At 48.7% G+C, this 19978-nt stretch overlaps 2 protein-coding genes across 2 annotated transcripts; one reads left to right on the top strand and one right to left on the bottom strand.

Moving 5' to 3' along the window:
• Window positions 1-4119: 4119 nt before the first annotated feature.
• RELA (RELA proto-oncogene, NF-kB subunit) lies at window positions 4120-15679 on the top strand. The gene is made up of 9 exons (XM_056852295.1): window positions 4120-4270; window positions 8128-8276; window positions 9335-9426; window positions 9779-9913; window positions 10681-10785; window positions 11905-12117; window positions 13925-14005; window positions 14288-14362; window positions 14862-15679. The coding sequence occupies exons 1-9, from the start codon at window positions 4145-4147 to the stop codon at window positions 15461-15463; spliced, it is 1578 nt and encodes a 525-aa protein (XP_056708273.1). The 5' UTR covers window positions 4120-4144; the 3' UTR covers window positions 15464-15679.
• A 3140-nt stretch (window positions 15680-18819) lies between these two features.
• C7H11orf68 (chromosome 7 C11orf68 homolog) lies at window positions 18820-19640 on the bottom strand. Its single transcript, XM_056852301.1, has one exon. The coding sequence runs from the start codon at window positions 19635-19637 to the stop codon at window positions 18900-18902; it is 738 nt and encodes a 245-aa protein (XP_056708279.1). The 5' UTR covers window positions 19638-19640; the 3' UTR covers window positions 18820-18899.
• Between the last annotated feature and the right edge of the window lie 338 nt (window positions 19641-19978).

The raw sequence follows: 19978 nt of genomic DNA, 5'->3' as shown, positions 1-19978 counted from the left end.
GATTAGTAGAATCTGGACAAGAGGGTGATTCCAAGAGAATATGAGCAAGACAACCCCTCAGGCAGAAGAAAAAGAAGGGAGGGAGTATATGTGGGGGTGGGGGACCAAGAAATGGGGGTAGAGAGATTGAGCAGGAGAAATAGACTCTCCACTGGACCGCAGGATCAATAGCTCTAACTCCAGTGAAGGAGGACCAGGGTTTTTAATGCCAGCTTTATGTCCATTTATCCTTTTGTGTAGGGACTGACCTGTTTGTCCAGTGTAGAGAGCGGAATGGCATTGCTGACATTTGATGGCATGTATAATGGTGGAAGATGAACAAGTGAATGAACCTGAGATGGTACGGCTGGTGTTGTTGGGTGCAGTTATTGTGTTGTCAGAGTGGATATGGGGCAGAGCTGGCATCTTGGTTTGTTGCAGGCCCTGGCCCCAGAGTCCATGTCCATGTTTGGAAGGATACTGCTGTGGTGAGAGACATTGTTTAAGGTTAGGAATCTATCTGTGGGCAAGAGAAGGTTTGCCTCCCAATGCCTGCGAGAGAAGAATACCGTTGTCCAGCATAGATTGTAGGTCATTAATGATGCGTTGAAGGCTCTGGCTCAGTGGTAGAGCATCTGCTTGGCATGCAGAAGGTCCCAGGTTCAATCCCCGGCCTCTCCAGTTAAAGGGACTAGGCAGGTAGGTGAGATGAAAGACCTCTGCCTGAGACCCTGGAGAGCCGCTGCCGGTCTGAGTAGACAATACTGACTTTGATGGACCAAGGGTCTGATTCAGTAGAAGGCAGCTTCATGTGTTCAACCATTTTGAGCTGAGGGCTGTATGTGACCACCAGTGGTGTTCTGTTGTTGTTTCGTTTGGGCCTATTTTGTAGCAGGTGAGAATCTCTGCCTGAGGAGTGGGAACAGATGTGGCTGTAGCGTAGAGCTTGGCTGTAGACAGTGGATCGTTTGGTGTGTTTAGGATGGTGACTGGAGGTGTGTAGATAAGTTTGACAATCAGTAGGGCATCTTGGTCATCTTCTGGGCATGGAGTAGGGGTCACTGGGGGTGTGTGGGGAAATTTCCTGCATTGTGTAGGGGTTAGACTAGATGATCCTGGTGGTCCCTTCCAACTCTATGATTCAATATAAGGTTGTTTTTATGCTTCCATTATGTATTTGTACAGTGGTGTCTAGAAAGAAGAGTTGGTTTTTATATCTTCCTTTCCCCCTACCTTTAAGGAGTCTCAAAGTAGCTTACAATTGCCTTCCCTTTCCCTCCCCACAACAGACACCTTGTGAGGTAGGTGGGGCTGAGAGAGTTCGGAGAGAACTGTGACTGGCCTGAGGTCACCCAGCAGACTTTATGTGGAGTGAGGAATCAAACCCAGTTCTCTATAGATTAGAGTCCACCGCTCTTAACCACTACGGCACACTGAAAGTGTATTTCTTGCATGGATTATTTCATAGGTTGATGGTGGGGTGGAAGTTGCTGAAGGCCTGGTGAAATTTCCCCAGTGCTTCTTTCCCATGTCTCCAAATGATATCGTCAACAGATCTCAGGTACAAGAGGGGTGTTAATGGACAGGAGCTGAGGAAGCTCTGCTCCAGGTTACCCGTGAAAATGTTGGCATATTGTGGTGCCATGCGGGCGCCCATGGTTGTGCCGTTGATCTGAAGGAATAAATCTTCCCCAAATCTGAAGTAGTTGCAGGTGAGGATGAACTGGCAGAACTCGGTAGCAAGGTCGGTCTTGGTGTCAGAGGACGGTGTTGCTAATAGCTTGTTATCCATCTTCATGGAGGGACGTTGGTGTGTAGAGACTCAACGTCCATGGGAGCCCATAGGCTGGGGAAATCTGACTTGAGCATCAAGGGGGAAGTGAAACCAAGGGTTGGGAAGAACGTCACGAACCTGCTAAATCTCTGGTTTCAGGCCATGAGTATTAGGCAAATATACCAGATATATAGTTTTGAGGCTGAAACCTTGGACATTGACAGGCAGAGCTAGAGGAACGACACGGAATGTTCAGCAACATTCCAGCAGCTCAGGGAGCCAGGCTTTCAAAACATTTGCAGCCTCTGCCAAGCTTCTCTGAGAGACAGAGAAGTTTACAGAAGGAGTCTAGTGGGGCATGCTGAGGAGTGGGAAGAGGTCCCAGAAATTGCAGTTTAGGGAACCCGGAGGCTAAAGGGAGACTATACAGTGGCAGTGGGAATTGAGGCACTTGGGAGGTGGTGGGGCTTGGACTTCACATTTTGATTTGAACCACCTGGCCAGTTTTCTGGCTGCAGGCTTCTAGTTACCTGTTCAGCTAAAAAAAAACAACCCAGTAATCCTCATGTTGACCCTGGACACAGCTGTTAGAACGATGGTATTTATTGCACAGCCTCACTTTTCCTGTCCAGGAAGGGCAGGATCACTGATCCACAGTGGCTGTATGTACTGTGGATCCAGCTATATGCATGCCTCTCCCTGCCAAAGGGGATTCCCCGGCCGCAGGAGAGCTTAGCTCTCTTTCTCCAGCTTCTTCCGCTCTGCATTTTTTAGCGAGGTAAAGAAATCCAGCTGATGAGGGTGACGCAGGAATCCCTGCGTCTGCCAAGGCGAAGCCCAAACAGGTGGAGCCAAGGCAGGGGAGGGCTGTCTCAGGGCAACTGAAACGGCTCTTGCTGGCAATGGCAGTTCTTGGCTGGACTCTGCTAGGAGGGTGACTTCAGCGTGGATTGTAAAATTTCCAATATTGCTTCAAAGCAGGGATTGGGGAAATCCCCAGGACAGGGGAAGGTCTTGGCTAGCTGAGAAGTTGGCGGCTGTATTATGGGCTGTATTATACAGCTTCCATTATGTAAAGAATGGGGTGGGGGAGCAGAAGGGGGGGTGAGAGAGCTTTCATCGATGCCTCCTTTTTCCTGCTTAGACAAAGAGTTTCCAAGCAGTCGGTTTGGGAGGGAAGGTTCCTTTTTGCAAATCCCAATTAGGCTGACTGCACAGCTAAAGGATGCAAAGAGTGGAGAAAGTCTGCTTTCCTGTTACAGTTAGTTCTTCTCAAAGCAAAAAACGTATGAGCAAAAGACCTTGGAATGCCAGAGGCGTGAATCATGGGCTCCCCCTTCCTCAAAGTAAAAGGTCAGGATTCAAGCCTTGGTGGATATCCAGTCTCTTTCCACACACCCCAACCCCAAAGCATTTTCCAGAAGCCCAACAATCAGTGGGTGGGAGCTAGTTGAGCTTGGTGACAGAAAGGCTCTCTGTGTATCCTCAGAAGTACTCTGTATATCCCACTCTAAGGACTGTGCGGGGGGAGTTGCAAAATACACCCTTTCACAGTAAGCATGGTCACTTTCATTTTGGTTTTCTTAATACATGGTTAGCAATGTCAGAGTAACAGGCGTATATGGAGATGCTGCTGTTTCAGATCAGTTGTTTCCAGGTCACAAGTCATAACTTCTGGAGTAAATGTGAGCCCCTGCAACTATTTTTTTTAAAACTTCATCTCTGTCTTGAGAACTGGAAGCTTTATTTATTTATTTTTCAAATGTATGGCCAGCCCTCATTCTCAGAGAGCCAGGCTCGGGGGGGGGGGTATACAATCTTAAAAATACAGTAAATCTTCAATCAACAATAAAACATTAACACAATAATAAAATATTATAACATAACTTTAAACAGATGGACTTAAAATTTCCCCAGGTGCCACCGTGCAGCAGGGTTCCAGCAGGTCACTCCACCAATGTCAGGAGTGGAGGGGAAGGATGGAGAGGCCAGTAACGATGGATCAACCTGCGGCTGTCCTCAATTATAGCTTGAATCTCCATGCAACCCAGATTAACTCAAAAGTATGGAAGCCAGTATGGTGGTTATAATGTTTGGAGTAGCACTCTGGAGATCCAGGTTCAATATCCCCACTTTTCCATGAAGCTCTCTGGGTGACCCAGGGTCATACGTTCTAAACCTACCTTACAGGGTTGTTGTGAGGATAAAATGGGGGAGTAGAGAACTGAGCTTGGAATTATCTGCTCTACTCTGACTCTCTGACACACACTTAAAAGTGAAGACTTGCCCAGTGCCCCGGGTCCTTGCTTGGGTGAGGTGGTTTCTCACGGATAGTGATGTTGCTTCTCTTCTGCTTCCCTTCCAGAGCCTGCCCCCAGCAACACTCCTTGCATGGAGATCATCGAACAGCCCAAGCAGCGGGGCATGCGTTTCCGTTACCAGTGCGAAGGACGCTTGGCTGGCTCCATTCCTGGGGAGCGCAGCACGGACACCACGAAGACGCACCCGACCATCAAGGTCTGCTCTGTGGCATTTTTGGGAGGAGGTGTCCCCTGGGGATTGAGGAATTCTTGCGTCTGTTGCCAGGGCAATGTGAAGTTGGGAGCAGAGAAGACTAGGCCTTTGAGAACGTTGTCTTGTTTATTATTTATTTATTTAGAAGTTCGCTACACTGCCTGTCCAGATACCTCTCCAGGCAGCAAACAAAAAGAAGAAATAGAACAATAAATCGCTAAAACAAACTGCGGCAGTAAAACCATCTGCGAAACCAAAAGCCAGCAAAACCAACTGCATGAAGTAACCTTCCCAAGTATAAAAGCAAGCCATAAAACACCAAGGAGTGGAATCCACAAACTAAGATCATAAAAATAAGCAGGTGAAAAGATGGGATAAACCTTTAGTTAAAAACCTGGGTGAACAGAAGTGTTTTTGGCACGAGGTCTAAAAGTTAGGCAATCAGATCAGGTGCCGCCACTGACAGAGCCCTGTCTCTGGTGGCTGCCCACCTCACCCCTGCAGCTCAAAGCACCAAGAACCAGGCTTGGGAGGAAGACCTTAAGAAGCAGGTTGACCGTGCTGGAGGAGGCTGTCCTTCAAGTCTCCAGATCGTAAGCCATTTACAGTGCCATCCTAAGCAGAGTTTACACCCTTCTAAGTCCACTGAAGTCAGTGAGCTTAGAAGGGTGTGCTGTGTTAGATGGCAGTTGTTAGGGGCTTAATGGTGAGAACCGGCGGTTTCAGTTGTGCTTGGAAATAGGCAGGCAGCCAGTAGAGATGTTTCAGCACAGGTATGATATGATCCCTCTGTCCAGCCCCTGACAATAGCCTGGCCGCCACTCTTCAAATTAGTTTAGAGGACAGTATTCAAGGGCTATACCGAGTAACAGGACATTACAGTAGTCTAGCCTGGGTGCGATCAAAGCGGTGTGCACCATTGCCAAATCAATAGCAGGCCTTCAAGATTTCTGAAAGGGTTGCTGCCTTTGGAGTGGGTCAGTTTTATCAAGATTGCTTTTTTCCCTATGAAAAATGATTTCAAATGGGAGTTTTAGACTTTTTTTTACCAATATTGTATGGTGCTTGTGAGATTCTGATTGGCTGAGCTGATGTGATGATGTGGGAAATGAATGAATGTTCCGCATTTCCAGGAATAAAGATGTTAGAATATCTGTGGTCTATGTCCTGTGAGAAATGGGCAAGTTGTCAGTTGGGGTTGGATTAAAATTTCGTACTACAAACAGGTGGCTTTGAGAGACTGGCTGAGGAAAGTGGTCTCCAGGAGAAAGGCAAGTGAAGCAGAAAGCCCAGAAGTAAACTTGGCTGAAGGGCAGGGGCAGCACAAGAAAGGCAGATGAAGAAGTCTTGAGGGATAAGAGTTGAGGATTTGTGGAGCTAAAGCTGTTTCTTATGTTGACCTGAGTTAACCAGCAATTTTTGGGCTGTAGCCTTCTAATTTGATTTTTCATATTCGCCCTTCAGCTTGAAAATGCTTCATTTTGCAAAGATCCACTCACCGTCCAACATGTAGACGAATCTGATAGTCCAATGCTAAAATGGTCACTGCCTCGTCTTAACATACTCACGAGTAACTACTAGATCCCATGTTCCTCCAGCAGCAAAGTAAAAAAATAATTAGAGCAGCAGAAAAAGATTTGCAAAGCACCCAAGATCGCCACACCCACAGAGTCTCTATCAGTTCTGTAGGCACCTGCCAGTCACAACATAGCTCCTGCCAATGCCCACCTGCTGACTATATACTGAAGGCACCTATAGCAGTGAGTGACGCCCTGATGATATCAGGCAGACTAAGCCCCATCTCCACATGCGCACGCCTGGCACAAGTTTGTTTTTTACGCGGCAACCACAGTCCCTTGACTGGTATACCAAACCCAGTCTCTTGAAAGGTAAATCGCTGGTACTGAGAAACAGGTTTGAATCCTGAAAATCTAAACCAGTGGTTCCCAAACTTTTCAGGCCACCGCCCCTTGGTTCCACAAACTCAATTCCAGTGCCCCTGCCCTATCCTATAAAAAGCATTGTTCAAAATAGGGGTGTGCATGACTCACTAAAGAAGATAACAACAATAACATTTCAAAACAGTAACAATTAATTACACATCTATTCAAAATCAAATTAAAACTTTTTAGTTGAAATTTATGCAACAAAACTGATGAACTTGATCCAGTGGTACCAGCTCTTCAAAGTCTGGAAAAAAATTCTGATAGTTTCCACCCAATTTGCCAGCATGATCTATTGTAAATTAGTGAACAACGCAGTTGAAGGGGCCCACCTCTAGCACCCCCCTGCTGCCCCCTTGCCTCTTAGTGCCCCCCTAGGTAATCCCACTGCTCCCCAGAGGGTGGTACTGCCCACTTTGGGAACCACTGATCTAAACAAAGACAGCAGCCCTTTCGGCAGAGAAACGCGAGGCTGGAAAGGATGACATTGGACTGGTTCCACACCCACCTTGTCCACAGCAAACTCACTGCTGGAAAGCCATTCATGTGGCTGTATTCATGTGGCAAGATACTGCAAAGAGTGTCCCCTCTCTTCCTGCCCAAGGGCACGGCTGGGGGGTACATGGTGCGGCACGCTTGCTGGAACTGAGCTTGTGCTTAATGAACGCCTGGATGGGAGTCTGCTTGGGAAGCCCTCCACGTACACCGCCTTGGGTTCCATAATAGGGGAAACAGCAGAGTATGAAAAAATGTACGCTGAGACAGCTGGAAAAACAGACATAGAAATGGTCTGGGTTTCCTTATAAAAGCTGCAGGACCTTCTTTGTAACCATTTTCCGGCCAAACTGGGAGGGCGAAATTGTCCACACTTGGCATTCAGTTTGCAGGGAATTAAGGGGAGAAAGTCCCACATCCCAGCATGGTGTAGTGGTTAAGAGCGGTGGTTTGGAGCAGAGGACCTGGAGAACCGGGTTTGATTCCCCACTCCTCCACATGAGTGGTGGAGGATAATCTGGTGAATTGGATTTGTTTCCCCACTCCTACACGCGAAGCCAGCTGGGTGACCTTGGGCAAGTCACAGTTCTTTCTGAACTCTCTCAGCCCCACCTACCTCGCAGGGTGTCTGTTGTGGGGAGGGGGAAGGGAAGGTGATTGTAAGCCGGTTTGATTCTCCCTTAAGTGGTAGAGAAAGTCGGCATATAAAAACCAACTCTTCTTCATTTTAAGTGCTGGGGCAAAGTGCTGTCAGATTTGCCAAAACTTCAAATGGACAGGGAACTGGGGCGGGGGGGGGGGACTTACCTGAAAATGATGCTGACAACTAGTTTTCCATCTCCCCAACCCACCCTTTGGTCAGAAGAATTGGCCCTGGTCCATCCGGAGTTATGCTTTTAAAACATCTTTGTGTACCGTTTGTACCAAAATGAGAACAGACTTGATGTGCCCCCCATCACCACTGAAAGCAACCTCATGCAGATGGGACACCGTCCACTGTCAGATGTATACTAATGGTTTCTGTCTTTTTCCTTGGGGAGGGGGCCGTGGCTCAGTGATAGAGCATCTGCTTGGCATGCAGAAGGTCCCAGGTTCAATCCCCGGCATCTCCAGTTAAAGGGACTAGGCAAGTAGGGGATGTGAAAGACCCTGGAGAGCGCTGCCGGTCTGAGCAGACAGTACTGACTTTGATGGACCAAGGGTCTGATTCAGTAGAAGGCAGCTTCATGTGTTCAATGTGTTCCTCTGTTTGTAGATCCATAATTGCATGGGTGCAGACTGCTCTAAGACTAGCCGGGTCGGGGGTGGGGGGGAAGTAGACTGTCAACATGGGGTTCATTGTGGCAACCAAGGTAAAGGGAGTCAGGGAGTTCAAATGTACACTCACGGTTTCTGTCTCTTTCTCCCCTTCTCTGTTCGTAGATCCATAATTATGTGGGTCCAGGCAAGATCCGCATCTCCCTGGTGACCAAGGAAGCTCCCCACCGGCCCCACCCCCATGACCTGGTGGGAAAAGACTGCAAGGACGGCTTCTATGAGGCAGAGCTGGCAGCAGAGCGCTCCATCCACAGGTTAGCAGATGCAAGGAGAGAGTCGGGCCTCTGGCTTCAGTTCCCCTGGTTGCGTAGCCGTGGCTCAAGGGTAGGGCATCTGCTTGGTGTGCAGAAGGTCCCAGGTTCAGTCACCGGTATCTCCAGTTAAAACGGACCAGGCAGTAGGTGATGCGAAGGAGCTTTGCCTGATATCCTAGAGAGCTGCTGCCTGTCAGAGTAGACAATACTGACTTCGATTGACCGGAGGTCTGACTCATAAGAACATAAGAAAACTGCAGCAGCACCATTCTGCCTGTGTTCCAAAGCACCTAATATATTCGGCATGCTCCTCTGATCCTGGAGAGAATACGTATGCATCGTGACTAGTATCCATTTTAACTAGTAGCCATGGATAGCCCTCTCCTCCATGAACATGTCCACTCCCCTCTTAAAGCCTTCCTCAGTATAAGGCAACTTCCTGTGATCATCATGGAGGAACAGAGCAAGTGTGGCATAGTGTACATAGCTTATCGGACTAGGAAGATCCTTTTTCGAATACCCACCCACTTGGGTGACCACGCTAGTCACACACTCTTGGCATGACCTATCTCATACAGTTGCTGTGAAGATAAAATGGAGGAGAAGAGAAACGTGGATACTGCTGCGAACTCTTTAGAGCAGGGGTGTCAAACATACGGCCCACAGGCTGGATCTGGCCCCGTGAAAGCTCTTGTCTGGCCCGCAAGCCAGCCAAGGCAACCACCACCAGCCCAGTCCCGATCTGGGCTGGTGAGGCATGGCCCGGCCCAACCAAGTGGATGTCCTATCCGGCTCTCGTAACAAATGAGTCCGACATATGAATTCCGAGGAAGGGAGAGAAAGAAATGTAATAGGTAAATAAGAAGGTGAGCAGGATTCCCTGAATGAGCAGGGGTCCACTGGTAGGTATTTGTGGGGTGGCTGCTTCTCTTTCTCTCCGTCTTCTTTTTCCTTCTGTTCTCCCTCCCTTTTCCATCCTCTTCTGTACCTTCTTTTTGTTAAATTCCACACTTCTCTCTTCCATTCCCTGACCGCCACTGCTCATGTGCCCTTCCCAGCTTCCAGAACTTGGGGATCCAGTGTGTGCGGAAACGAGACCTGGACAAAGCTGTGGCCAAGCGTATTGAAACCAATAACAATCCTTTCAATGGTAAGTGGATAGGAGGAGCGGAGCAGGACGTCTCCTTGCGGCAGGGAGGTAGGGTGTCTGAGTTGAGAGGGGGATTATTATTATTCAATTTATACCCCACCCTCCCCAGCCAAAGGCTTGGCTCAGAGCAGCTCATGCAACATTCTAACATACAATTAAAGTAGCATAAAACATCTAAAACAAGATTAAAACAGGACTATAAAATCCTAACTAGCTTAAAATATCCAATTAACATAAAAACCAAATGGCGCCCCCCCCCCCCACATTGTAACGTAGACCTACAGCAGGGCAAACAGGTGGATAGGCCTTCCCTGGTCTGCTGAGCTGGTTTCATTCTCTTCTTCCCTCCCAGTGCCCCCGGAAGAACTCAAAGGCGACTACGACCTGAATGCTGTTCGGCTCTGTTTCCAAGTGTGGATTCGAGATGCAGCCAGCGGTCACTTGGTTCAGCTGCCCTTGACTGTGTCACAGCCGATCTATGACAATCGTGAGTGTCAATTTGGGATGGGAAGGGCATGTCCCATTCATTAGCGAAAAGCACCCAAGAGAGCAGAGCATCCCCCGTACCCATTAAAAGTTAGGGAAAAGGTGTGCCTGCCGTCATCTCTCACACCAAATCTAGCTTCACGTGTTCATGAATCAGACCCATCAAAGTCAGTATTGTCTACTCAGACCGGCAGCGGCTCTCCAGGGTCTCAGGCAGAGGTCTTTCACATCATTTACTTGCCTAGTCCCTTTAACTGGAGTTGCCAGGGATTGAACCTGGGACCTTCTGTATGCCATGCAGATGCTCTGCCACAGCCCCTCCCTAAACTCAAGGTGGGTTTATGGTATAAGCATTACAATGGAGAATGGATTTAAATTGTTGATACACACAAGTAATCGAAAACCAGATGCCTTACGGCTTGACTACATGAGATGTTAGGAACTCCATAAATGGAGCACCCAATTTGTTTTTTCTTCCCCCTTGTGGGAACTTACAGTTACAGCTTGTAAGTCTATAAGGAGGGCTTGGACGTCCTGGTCTCTCTCTTGCAGAGCAACCAGCAGACTCAGTAATAATCAAGGATGTATTAGATTACCCCCTCAATTGAACATCTCTGCCCTCTCTCACAGTGACACCAGTACGGGACTTGAACTGAATTAATTTCTTGTCACATGAATCCAGCCTGTGTGCGACTGTATTATTTCCCCCCCACAAACACACACTTTGCCGGTGACTAACACAGGTCTTTCCCTGATGTCCTTCTCCAGGTGCCCCCAACACAGCTGAGCTGAAGATCTGCCGAGTGAACCGTAATTCAGGGAGCTGCCTGGGGGGCGACGAGATTTTCCTTCTCTGCGACAAAGTGCAGAAAGGTACACTTGCACTATTTGGGGTCTTGTGGACTCTGCCCTTCCTGGAGCCAGCGTGGTGCAGTGGTTAAGAGCAGTGGACTCTAATCTGGTGAGCCGGGTTTGTTTCCACACTCCTACCCAGGAAGCCTGCTGGATGACCTTGGGCTAGTCACAGCTCTCTTTGAACTCTTTCAGCCCCACCTACCTCACAAGGTGTCTGTGGTGGGGAGAGGTAGGGAAGGCAATTGTAAGCCAGTTTGACTCTTTAAAAGTAGAGAAAATCGTGGTATAAAAACCAACTCCTTATGTCTGAAAATTCCTCCCAGAACACCTACAGGGAACTATCTCTGTCTCTTCAGACCCCTCCTTTTCTATGAAATACGTGACCCAACCCCTCTGTTTTCTTCACCCCAGTTTAATGAAGCCCTAGTATGAGTAATTTCTTTGGCTCTTCTTCATCCCATGTTCCTTCTCGCACTGTTGACATCTAGACTGTAAGCTTCTGAGGAGAAAGATTGGTCCACCAGTCATTTGATAGCGCTCTGCTAACTTACATTATCAACAAAAGCTACGCAGTAGCTCTTATTAGAATCACCAGAGTGAACTAGCGTGCAGGCCTTTCCCCAAAGACCTCTTGTGTTTGCCAGAACTTTTATTCTAGAGACCAACGCTATCTTTTTGGCCTAGTGCCTTCAAAATATTTGGGGAGGGGGGTGTCCCAGTTTGACAACAGAAGGGAATTTCTTAAGGCAAGGAGATTGACTAGCTGTTGGCATTTCTTGGTTTTGTTACCAAAACCAAGAAATGCCAACATGGTGTAGTGGTTAAGAGCGGTGGTAGAGTGGTTGAGCGGTGGTTTGGAGCGGGTTTGATTCCCCACTCCGCCACATGAGTGGTGGATGCTAATCTGGTGGACCGGGTTGGTTTCCCCACTCCTGCACATGAAGCCAGCTGGGTGACCTTGGGCTAGTCACTCTCTCAGCCCCACCTACCTCACAGGGTGTCTGTTGTGGGGAGGAAAAGGTGATTGTAAGCCGGTGTGATTCTTCCTTAAGTGGTAGAGAAAGTCGGCATACAAAAACCAACTCCTCTTCTTACTTATGAGTATGCAATACCCATCTCTCCCCCCCCCCATTTCAGAGGACATCGAAGTCCGCTTTTTCAAGGGTTCCTGGGAGGCAAAGGGCTCCTTCTCTCAAGCGGACGTCCACCGCCAAGTGGCCATCGTCTTCAAGACTCCCCCTTACATGGACCAAACTCTCCGTGAGCCAGTGACGGTTCAAATGCAGCTGCGCCGCCCATCGGACAAGGAAGTCAGTGGCCCCATGGAGTTCCGCTACCTCCCTGATGAAGGTATTTGGCCCCTGAGCCAGTAGAAGTAGAGTTTCTCGGGTACGTTTGCACCTTCGTTTTTAAACAGGGACAGATGAGAGGGGACATGATTGTTCTCTATTAGGTATTTGAAAGGCTGTCACTTGGAGGAGGGCAGGGAGCTGTTCCTGTTGGCAGCAGATGATAGGTAAAGGTAGTCCCCTGTGCAAGCACTGGGTCATTACTGACCCATGGGGTGATGTCACATCCTGATGTTTACTAGGCAGACTTTGTTTACGGGGTGGTTTGCCAGTGCCTTCCCCAGTCATCTTCCCTTTACTCCCAGCAAGCTGGGTACTCATTTCACCGACCTCGTAGGGATAGAAGGCTGAGTCAACCTTGACCCAGCTACCTGAAACCTACTTCCGTCGGGATCGAACTCAGGTTGTGAGCAGAGCTTTTGACTGCAGTACTGCAGCTTTCCACTCTGCGCCACGGGGCTCATAGCAAATGATAGGACTCGCAATAATGGGTATAAATTATGGCTAGATATTAGGGACAAAAATTGTTTACAGTGAGAGTTGTTCAGCAGTGGAATAGGCCGCCTAGAGAGGTGCTCCCCTTCACTGGCAGTCTTCAAGCAGCGGCTGGACAATCACTTGTCAGGGATGCTTTAGGCTGATCCTACATTGAGCAGGGGGTTGGACTTGATGGCCTGTATGACCCAACTCTATGATTCTACTGCTGAAGCTGGGTTGGGGTCAAGTACTTCATCACGGACACAATTCCACTTCTGTAGGGATTTAAGCTACCACTGTTCCCTTGGACATTACCCACCTGTTCCGGAGTGAGAAGAAGAGCCTTCTCTCTCGCTGAAAACTTTTAGGCAGAGGCTCAACAGACTTCTGTTGGAAATTCCTGTATCCAATGAGTTCGGCAGGAGAAACAGAATTCTTCCCTTTCATAGGGACCAGCTGCAACCCGAGGCAGGATTCTGACCCTCTTTATTTTCAGTGCTAAAGCTCCAGCTCCTGAACTTGCTGAGAGAGAGCTTCTGAACATGTACAAAGTGCTTAGTACTACTAAAAACAAGCAACCCCCAGGTATCTCAGGCTTAATAACATGAAATAATTAAAGTGCCTGCACACACAAAAATTGCAGGTAACTATGTTGTTCTAGTAGGAAAAGAATCCAAAAGAATCCTTCCCAAAAAATATCAGCAAAGGCTGTATGTACCGTATTTTTCCGTCTATAAGACGTCCCCAAGTATAAGACAACCTCTATTTTTTTAACCCAAAATTAAGAAAAAATAGGGGTCATCTTATACATGGGGGCATCTTATAGGGCGAAAGAGTCCTGTCACCCTGGCCGGCTGGTGTCTGGCTTTCAAACTGGGTGTCGCCCACCCAGCCTGACAGCTGACGGGTGGGGCAGCAGCGACTGGTTTGAACGCCGGCCAGGTCCACTGGCCTCTTTCCCCACTCGCTCTCTTTCTCCACCCATCAGCTATTGGGTGGGGAAAGAGAGCGAGCGGGAAAGAGTCCTGTTGCCCTGGCAGGCTAGTGTCCGGCGTTCAAATCGGTCGCCCTAATTTTGGGGCTAAATTTTGCAGAAAAAAGAGTTGTCTTATACACGGAAAAATACGGTACTTTTCACTATTTTTTCTAAAAAAATAATTCTGTACAGCAGAAAACCATCAAATAATTTTAAAATGGAACAAAAAATAATAGAACCTCTCATGAGCTACACTTTTAAAGGATTAGCCAGGTGGACTCAAATTCCTGACACTGTTGTCATTTTAGAAATTGCGTTGGAATACATCTGAGCAGATTGTTGTCTTTCTTGGCAGGTGATTTCCATCGCATTGAGGAGAAACGCAAACGAACGCTTGGGACCTTCAAGAACTTTGTGCAGAAAGCGCCCTTTACAGGTAGGGAGGGAACTTGTGCCGGGAGGGAAGAACGGGAGCTGTGTGAAAATGATGAAGTGGGTAGAACTGAAATAAAGGGGGGGTTGTGTGGAAGGAGCTGCAGAAGGGGGTGGGAGTTACCATGGAGTTCCCTAAAGTGCAGCAAGTTGTCTTTGTGTATGAGGGGGGGAGGATGAACTTCCAGGTTCCTATCAAAATATATTTCTTTAGCCATAAGCCATTCAAAACAACATACAAGGCTGTTTTCTGTTCCACCCATTTTTTTCCCTTTCTCCCCACTAGTTACCCTCCCGGATTCCCGCTCCCCACGCCGCATCGCTGTTCCAAAGCATGGTTCGGCCCGGCCCAACACTGGTGGTAAGGAGCCCCTTCATTTCATCCCTTCAGAACATTCCATCAGACTTGACCTCTTGAGAGCCAGAGTGGTGTAGTGGTTAAGAACAGTGGTTTGGAGTGGTGGACTCTGATCTGGAGAACCGGGTTTGATTCCCCACTCCTCCACATGAAGCCACCTGAGTGACCTTGGGCTAGTCACAGCTCTCTCAGCCCCACCTACCTCACAGGGTGTCTGTTGTGGGGAGGGGAAGGAAGGTGATTGTAAGTCACTTTGATTCTTAAGTGGTAGAAAAAGTCGGCATATAAAAACCAACTCTTCTTCTTCTTCCTTTTCCTCCTCCTCCTCAACTGATTGAGAATGGATCTGCTTGGAAAGCTTGTGCTGCTACATGCCTGTCTTTTTTCCCCCTTCCCTCTTTCTAATCGTGCTTTCCTTTACCTTACATCAGATGTGTAGCACGCAAGCCTGACACTGTTAGGTGGCTTTCACCTGCCCTAATCTTTTCCCATTCTTTTGCAGGTGTTCCAGGGCTCTTGGGGGCTGCAGGGCAACTCCCCTCATCCCTCACAAAACCACAGACCATGGCCCAGCCTCCCCCGGGCTTCTCCTTCCCTGGGCCCAGCTACGCCCCTCCTCCGGCAACAGCCATGCAGCCTGGCTTCAGCACGGTAAACCTGGAAGACCTGTCAGGCCTGGGTGTGTCCCAGAGGGTCCAGCCCTCCGAGTCCGAGGCGGAGACCAGCATTGCAGACGCAATCCTGCACCTTCACTTCGAGGGAGGGGACGGGGGAGCCATGGAGCTCAGCGGGATCTTGGATGACGCCCCCTACACCAGCCTGGAGGGGATCAACACGGCGGAATTCCATCAGCTCCTCACGGAGGGGAACATCCCCACATCTCTCCCAGACAACCAGGGCACTCTGCTCACCTATCCCGAGTCCATCACACGCCTGGTGAGCCAGCGGCGGGCAGAAGGGGAGGCTGGTGGCGGCGATGGCGGTGGAGGGAGCAGCTCGGCCAGCAACTTTGTCAATGGCATTTTGGGGTCCCTTCCGGGCGAGGACAGCTTCTCTTCCATGGTGGACCTGGACTTGAACTCTCTCCTGAACCAGCTGAATTAATAATACGCTATCTCCCTGGACTTGGGCTCAGATGCCGACTATCTTCTGCCTGTACCTGAATTTGCAATTTTGTACTCCCGTTGGGTGGCTTTTTCTAGCCAGACTTCTGGATGGGGCCACCCTCCACTTGGTTAGTGAGCTGTCTTCTTGGAACTAGGACAGGTTCTACTTAAATCTAACCTACTCTACACCATTTTGGGGAAGCAGGTGGCCTGGATTTGGGCAGAGGCAGATACTCTTCCAGATGTTGGGAGTGGAATGGCTGGTTGCTTAGGGTAGTTGGCTGCTGTTACCCTACTCAGCCCAGAGGCTGTTTCTCTTCCAGATATGCGTGTGTTAATATTTTTTGCAAGGGAAGGGAGAGGGGGATTGCACCCCATCCCGATTGTTACTTGGATGGGTATTTTTATATCAACTGGCTAGTGTTGCTGACGCCTTTACTTCTGACAGATTTCTTGTGCCTTTAAGAACTACACAACAAGCAGCTTCTCAGTAAATGCAACTCTTAGTATCTATCACACAGTTCTTCCTCAGAACAGGAGGGGAAAGGGTTGGGCAAATTTAGTGTCTCCGTGATGAGACAGTTACATGGAAGACCTAATTCATACTTGTCTGAAAATGGTTTGCTGATTTTTAATTATTTTTTAGCTGAAATGCCTTAAATCTGGAGAACCAGATTTGATTCCCCACTCCGCCACATGAGCTGGAGAACTGCCAGTTCCCTTCAATTACCTTACACAGAAGGTTAGCTAGGATGAATGGAAGAAATCTCCAGGTGTGCCATCACCCCATTCCACAGGCAATGGACACCTGGTATCTTCTTGGCTTCCTAATCCAAGTTCCTCCTCACCAGAAGCAAAAAAACTAGGGTCACATGAGAGGTGATGGTAGGGGACAGCATCCTCACACACACACCCAGATAAAACTGACTGAGCTAGGATCCTAGCTGACTTCTAGAAAGGGAAAGAAGCCCCTCAACCTATGTAGGTGCTTACATTTGAAGGGTTTGGGGAAGGAGTATGGCTGGGCACTGCTGGAGTGTTCCATGAGTAGCGGTGTCTGCACCTACCCACCCAATTTCTTTGCCTTGTTTGTGTTATACTATTTTGAGGGGTTTGGGGCTAAAAATGCTTGACCACTGAAGGGCTTTTACTATCAGGATTGCCTATTTTCTCTTTGTATCGGAACTGGGTGCCCTCACTGTTTTCTATATAGCAAGCTCTTAATAAACTGAAGAACATTCTACCAGGCTGTTTATCTCATGGCTGGGATATTTGAGATTCTCCTGGAACAACCACCTGGGGAAAAATCCAACCACAGCCCTGGGAGCAGCAGGGAAACGTGTGCCACGTGTTGGCTTCCAGACTGCTGGCAGCCTGTTCTCTCAAGCCAGTATTGGTAAAGGTCTGTGGAGGCGAGATACCAACACGTGCCCAGGACTGACAAGCGGGTCTCTAGCTGCTGGCAAGCCATACACTGGGAGAGGGAATGTCAGCCTATAAGGACTGCAGCCAAGCTCTTCCTAGACCTTTCCTGCAGCACAGCTTGATTCTGTGTTCCACCTAAATGGTTCAAGGTTGCCTATGCAGCATTTCTGTGCTCATCCTTCCTAGTTGTCAGGAGGAGAGGGAGATAGTAGCAAAGCCCCCTTTCCCAATCCCTGCAAGTCTTGTTTAGCTGCTGCTGCTGCAGGATGCCCCAACAGGCACGCCCACGGTTAACCATAAGCTAATGTGGAGCCGCTCTTTCTTTTAGCGGAAAACAAGTCTGTCTATTGGACTTGGCTCTCATAGAATCCTGGACCACATACAGGCCTGACTCTTTCTTCCAGAACACAAGATGACGCAAGAACAGCCAGACTAAGCTTGTGCCTAACTGGGCCCTGTATTAGCCAAAGCTACTTCCTCTCCAGCCTGTTTTGGGAGCAAGTGACTTCAGCTGAAACAGAGCTAGGGAAGCTCATGTAGTTCACTGAGATGGCTTTTGCTTTATGAGAGGCAGATCCCAGCTACCAGAAGTGGAGAAATCAGCACTGATACTTTTTAATCGTGTTGGCCCCTGTGCAGTCACAACAAAAAACCCGTGTTACTGGAAAGTTACAGAAACATTTCCTGAGCTAATAGCGAGCCAAAGAAAATGCTACTTGGAATGGGATTCTGTAGCAAATGATGACTATGGGAAAGGGGAGGAGTTTATTCCTGGCTGATTTGGATAATGAATAGGTATAGAATGTAAGTCTTTAACTATAGCCTCACCTCCCCATCCCAACTAAAAAAAAAAAACTTCAGCAAGGGTAAGCAATCTAAAACGTTTAATGCATTTTGACTCCCACTAGGGTTCTGCAAGTTAGCCACTTTACACACTGCAAGCTAGAACAGCTGAGGACAAATTCCAGGCATCCTGAGTTCCTTTCCTTCTCAGCTCACACACACACGGGGCCAGAGGAGGGAAAAAAAAGTCACTTTATTTTCAACCCATTTCACAAGTGAATGCCTCAATGAACCAAACTTATTTTCCACATCCTCCACAGGACACGTGTGCGAGATCCACCTCCTCTTTGACCAAAGGAGGAGTGTTTCGCTTAACAGTGAGTCTCCATACATGTTTAGCATCCCCCAAGGGAGGCTAGTACCAACAGTCTGTGCACATGCAGGAGGTGGAGAGAAGGCTACGTTTAAGCTTCTCCCCAAAAGCTAAATCCCATTCCATCAGAGAGACTGAAGCTGGCATCATTTTCCAGCTATTTTGTAAACAGATCACCGTCCCCCACGAGAGAAAGTTAAGTGCAAAGACCTGTTCAGCCAGCCTATCATCTGAGCATATGCATTTTCAAGTTTAACAGAATACAGGATGAAAGACTATTCCGCCAGAAGAACAGCTCCGTGATGATAGCCTGCATACTGCTCCATCATCCTAAGTTGATCGCTTGACTTACTGTGTCGTCCCTTTTTGACCCCAAAGCAATCTGTCCGCTGATCCACCATAGGGGGAGGGCTGCAGCTGTGAGAGGCTTAGTACCAAAGAAAGCACAGGAGCCTGGAGTCACTGCCCCCTGAGGCATTATGGTGGGATACTCACAGGCAACAGAGGCAAAAGTGCAAAAATGCACATTAGCAGATTCTGAGAAATGGAGGGCAGCACGTGCTGGTTACAAGTTCACTTTTAAGAGACAAATGAAATGTCCATCCTGTGGCACCGTGCCAATAGATCCTTCGGCACACAGGCTAACAAGAGCAAACGCATGGGTGGAGCATATGGAAATCCCATCCATAAAGGCTGCATCCCTGACGGCCTGTGGTTCGCAAGGGCTCCTCCCAGCAGCTGCTTGGAAGTATCTTGGTCTCTAAGTTAAACAAAAGTGAGCACTGCATGCTGGGACTTGTAGTTCCTGGTAATAGCACCATCCCATGGGAAGTGAGCACATCAAGGGGACGAGTTAAGTTACTTCCATGTTGTTCACTTTATTGATGATGCGGGAGCGGCGGGGGATACATTCGAGGTCGAACTTGCTCTCATAGATGGTGGGGCAGAGGTGCCAGCGGTTGTCACGATAGATGCCCAGGTAAGTATAAACATCAGGCTTGTAGGACAATAAGCACTTGATGCCCGTGGAACGGATGATGGCATCCGCGCTCAGCACCTGCTCCTCGTTGGTGAAGTCATCCGTGTAGATGCAGATGACCTGCTTGCGCTCCGACTCAGGGCAGCAGGGGCTGGCCTTTGCCACGCCGATGCGTCCGTCCAGCACAGCATGGGCAATGCCGCACCAGGCATGATCGACCTTGAAGCCGCTGTCCAGATGCATCAACCACTTCCCTGTCAGCACGCGCCGGTTGAGGGCCAGCTCTTTGATGGTATCAAAGGTGATGTGGCGCCCGCTCGCCTGCAGCCGCTCCCAGTCCTCCTGCAACCCTACCACATCCCCACTTTCAGGACAGAAACTAGGCCCATAGACTGCAATCCAACCCACAGGGTCTGCGTTGCGCTCTGGATCGCCAAAGCGAGAGACCCGGGATGGCTGGTAGGTTTGCAGCCATTCCTCAAATTCAGCCCGTGGGGTCTTCCGGGCATCAAAGACCACCCAGGGATCCATGTCTGCTGCCATGGATTCAGCTGCCAGATGCTCTGCTCCAAAGGCCCCATCCTTTCCTGCTTCATCATCCTGGGTGGACATGACTCAGCAAAGTACCTGGTATTTAGAAGAGGGAAAAGCAGAATGTCATAAACCCAATGCAGATGAAGGCAGCCCATCAGATCCTGCCTAGTCTAGTTCAATCACGTTTCTACATTACTGTAACCAACTCTTCTTTCCCTTGGGAAAGCTGGAAGAACTGATGGCTAAGCCATAGAGGAGGCCATCAACTAAAAAGTCCAGTGTTTAAATTGAGTTGTGGTTAGAAAGTACAGTCTTTGCATAAGTTTGGGTCTCAGGCTCTTTTCAGAACAAACCATTCAAAATGGCTGGACAATGGGTTGTAGTGGCCAGAGTGTTGAATTTGGAGTGAGGAAGGAGGG

The sequence above is a fragment of the Euleptes europaea genome, chromosome 7 (genome assembly GCF_029931775.1).
Source record: "Euleptes europaea isolate rEulEur1 chromosome 7, rEulEur1.hap1, whole genome shotgun sequence".
NCBI lineage: Eukaryota > Metazoa > Chordata > Lepidosauria > Squamata > Sphaerodactylidae > Euleptes > Euleptes europaea.
This window is presented reverse-complemented; position numbering and strand designations above follow the sequence as displayed.